Genomic DNA, 3,923 nt, shown 5'->3' with positions numbered 1-3,923 from the left:
CAGTATGAAATGAAAACTATCCCAGTATCAGTTATTCCTTTTCTGGGCACAAGGAAGAAGCTTTCTGTGATAACGAAAAACCCTGTTCTCTTGGATACCCTTGATGCATGGTAGGAATCACATAGACTCCTAGGTTTAAACACATTGTTATATCCCTTACGAAAAATAAGTTTATTCAAGTGTGCTATTAGTATACTTCTTTTAAACTAAAAATAGGAAAGTATACTTTTAGTCTACTTTTTATGTACTTCTCAGAAATGGGCTTTATGTACTTCTCAGAAATATACTTAAAATGACATTTAAGTATACTTGACTTATAGCCTACTTAGAAAAAGTCTAAATATATTTTAGCTATAATTGTGCTCCTAGAATCCGTGTTTTCATTGTTATACTGTAGGGGGCGCTAGTACACATCTTCTGTGTAGAATTTCCAAAAAACACAAGTGAAGAAGAAACCGAAACAACAGATGCTTCCACATGTATTCTAACACGATCATCAGACATAAAACAGTATCAAAACTATGTAACATTATGGAATAAAATGTCGACCAATGAAGAGGTAATAATGACTGTCAAGCTTTGGGGTGTTGATCGACGTTATCTACGTTTTGATTATCATTCGGAAGCCTATTCATAGTCTTTTTTCAGCTTTTTGTTCAAAATGTTGTTTATTTCTTTATTTTTTATTTATGAAACTTATCCACATTCAAGTGTTTAAAAAAAGAATGCATGAAGCTAGAATAAAATGTTTTTGTTTACAAGCAGATACCCTGTTCTTTTGATGTTTTGTATGTTCAGATATTCATGTAACAAAATTCATACAAATTCATACCTAAATAGGGACATAGTAGTATACTTAAAGTATGATGTAAAGTTCACTTAAAAAAAAAAAAACTTACGAGTATACTTGCAGTATAAAACTACTAAACTATTAGTTTACTGAGACTATACTTCAAAGTGTACTAAAAATGCTACAAGAATTTAATTAGTAAACTATCAGTATACCTATAAGTTCGCTTTTAGTATAGTTTCAGTACAAACTAAAAACATATGTTATACTTACTGTTATACTTAAAGTATACTTTTAAATACTAGAAAGTGGGCCAATTTAGTCCCAAGGAATATTGAAATAGTACACTTACAAGTATACTACTAGTACACTGATATTTGTATACTTACTACATAAAGTATACTTTAAAAATATACTTGAACTTTACTTAAGTATACTTAATAAAATAAACTTGAAGTATACTTCTTTTTGGTAAGGGTTGTGGCAAAATCGAAAAAATTTTTCAAATATTTTTATTGAATTGTGAGTAAATGTTGTTTTTTAAAAATGCGTGTATATATGTAAGTCTTAGTTACTACATTTAACTAGAATGGCTTATAAAAAAACTAGATTGGCAAAAACAAATGTAGCTACATTTCAATATTGTATAGTTTATTTTGTGGATTAAATTAGTTACAAAGAACAACATACAAGGGGAACATACAAAATCTAAATCACACCAAATTTGAATTTCAGTTTTCTGTTAAAGAATTAGTTACTAATATATATAACTTTTGAACTCTGAACTGAAAAAAAAGTATCACACAAAAATATTAAGCAGCACTAATGTTCTTAACATTAATAATAAGAAATGTTTCTTAAGAACCAAATCAGCATATGTGACCCTGGACCACAAAACCTTAAAAAAAGTCTTAAGTGTCAATTTTTCGAAATTGAGATTTATATATCATCTGAACAAAGCTGAATAAATAAGCTTTCCATTGATGTATGGTTTGTTAGGATAGGGCAATATTTGGCCGAGATACAACTATTTGAAAATCTGGAATCTGAGGGTGCAAAAAAAATCTAAATACTGAGAAAATCGCCTTTAAAGTTGTCCAAATGAAGTTCTTAGCAATGCATATTACTAATCAAAAATTAAGTTTTGATATATTTATGGTAGGAAATGTACAAAATATCTTCATGGAACATGATCTTTACTTAATATCCTAATGAATTTTGGCATAAACGAAATATCGATAATTTTGACCCATACAATGTATTTTTGGCTATTGCTACAAATATACCCCAGTGACTTAAGACTGGATTTGTGCTCCAGGGTCACATTTTAGAATGATTTCTGAAGGATTACATGACACCGAATAATGAATAAAGTAGTGACTGCTGAAAATTGAACATTGCCATTAGAGACAAATAAAAATGAAAATATATTTAAAAACTAAGCGTTTGAGAGAGGCGGGGCATAGAGGACCTACAATAATGTACAGTTATTTTAAATTGTAATATTTCACTATATTGCTGTTTTTATGCATTTTTTATCAAGTAAAGGCAGCATTGGTGAGCATAAGACTTCTTTCAAAGACATTAAAAAATCTTACAGACCCCATGCTTTTGAACAGTAGTACACACATTCAGGAACAGCAGCACAGTGAATGCTCAACACACACACTCCTCTCTAATCTTGGCAATCTGAATCAGAGCCACTCTGGCCTCTTCATCCATGTAACCCTGCAAAAGAAAACCACAGCTTCTGAACATAAATGCTACCATCTTCATGGGTCTACAGTACTTTTGAAAGCACATTAGATAATAAGACAATATACAAAAATAAAATGTTACCTGCGCTGCACTGAGCAACCGTGTTCGGTATATTGAAAGCACACGTCTATAATGTTTTTCACAGTCCTGGCAATAAGAAAAGAAAAAAAGCAGTTCATAATGCATTGGTTTCCCTTCAGGTTAAGAAAAAACAATACTGCATAAACCAACATTTCATTTAGAAATGGACAATACAGGTCATAAAGTGCTCTGTTTTGCTGGATTACGGTAAAAGCATCTGAAAAACCTCTCCAGCCACCCATCTCATGGATGTCTCATGTCCACTGATGCCCTTGTTGCTAAGAAACATGCTACTGTAACATATTGCCAGTACATTTCCATCCCCATGGAGCTGAACAAAAGATGTCTGTCTGTGCAAAGGCACAAAAACTCTACTAGCAGACTGAATTTAAATTTGGTGAATTTGGATATGCTGTGCTTTCTCTTCTCCACAAAGACAGCACAAGCAACAGAATATTCCTTAAATCAAAACAAAACATAATTTAATAATTATATTAATAATTAAATAATAATCAAACTCTGTTCTTAGTATCACAAATTCACTTTGTATAAATTTGTACTCATTTTTATACCAGATCATTTTTTATTGTCTTGGGTTTCTTAATGTATTAGTTCTTGTTTTATGATGTTGTATTTTTGTGCAGTATTTTTTAGCCCAATTTTTATTTTCTCCAAGAGGATTATTAAAACTGTAAATTGAATTGGTTCACTCAAAAATGAAAATTCTGTCATAAATTTCTCACTTCATGTTGGCCCAGATTCATTTTGTGTTCAACAGAGGAAAGAAAGTCATATAGGTTTAGAACAAAATGATTATGAGTACATGATTACAATTTTTTTCTTTTCTGTGGAAAACAAATATATTTTGAAAAGTGTTGGTAACAAAACAGTTTTGTTTCCCATTGACATCCATTGTATGGACAAAAAAAATAAATAAATAAAAATACAGTGGAAGTCAATGGGAATCAAAACTGTTTGGTTACCAGCATTCAGAATTTTCAATTTTGGGTGGACTATCCCTTTAATTTTTGGAAAATCAATATACTAAAGAATCTTATCACAACCCTATCCAATTACTCATTTTGAGCCAATCTGCACTAAAATCACTGAGGTCTCTAGTTCAAGAAAGCGTCAACAAAACAAAACCTCAAAAAATAGCCCTAAACGATAAAGCAATCAGTAACTAACCTCTAGCTGCTGTTGTAGGCTGTGGACCTGAGCCTGGAGAGAGCTGTCAGACTGTGACGGCTCACAGGAGCTGATGGGTTCTGATCTGTTGACCCGAGCCAACCTC

The 3,923-nt window shown here is 31.5% G+C and overlaps 1 protein-coding gene across 1 annotated transcript in view; it reads right to left on the bottom strand.

The window, feature by feature from the left end:
- Positions 1-2,377: 2,377 nt before the first annotated feature.
- LOC107708219 (uveal autoantigen with coiled-coil domains and ankyrin repeats-like) overlaps positions 2,378-3,923 on the bottom strand; it is a 12,971-nt gene continuing 11,425 nt past the window's right edge. Inside the window, exons 14-16 of the mRNA XM_016512391.1 lie at positions 3,818-3,920; positions 2,630-2,695; positions 2,378-2,518 (exon numbers count right to left, since the gene is read on the bottom strand). Of these exons, the coding sequence (XP_016367877.1) occupies positions 2,447-2,518; positions 2,630-2,695; positions 3,818-3,920 (241 nt within the window). The 3' untranslated portion in view covers positions 2,378-2,446. The remainder of the gene's footprint in view (positions 2,519-2,629; positions 2,696-3,817; positions 3,921-3,923) is intronic.

Source organism: Sinocyclocheilus rhinocerous, unplaced genomic scaffold (assembly GCF_001515625.1).
Source record: "Sinocyclocheilus rhinocerous isolate Xijiao unplaced genomic scaffold, SAMN03320098_v1.1 scaffold2670, whole genome shotgun sequence".
NCBI classification, from domain to species: Eukaryota; Metazoa; Chordata; class Actinopteri; order Cypriniformes; family Cyprinidae; genus Sinocyclocheilus; species Sinocyclocheilus rhinocerous.
This window is presented reverse-complemented; position numbering and strand designations above follow the sequence as displayed.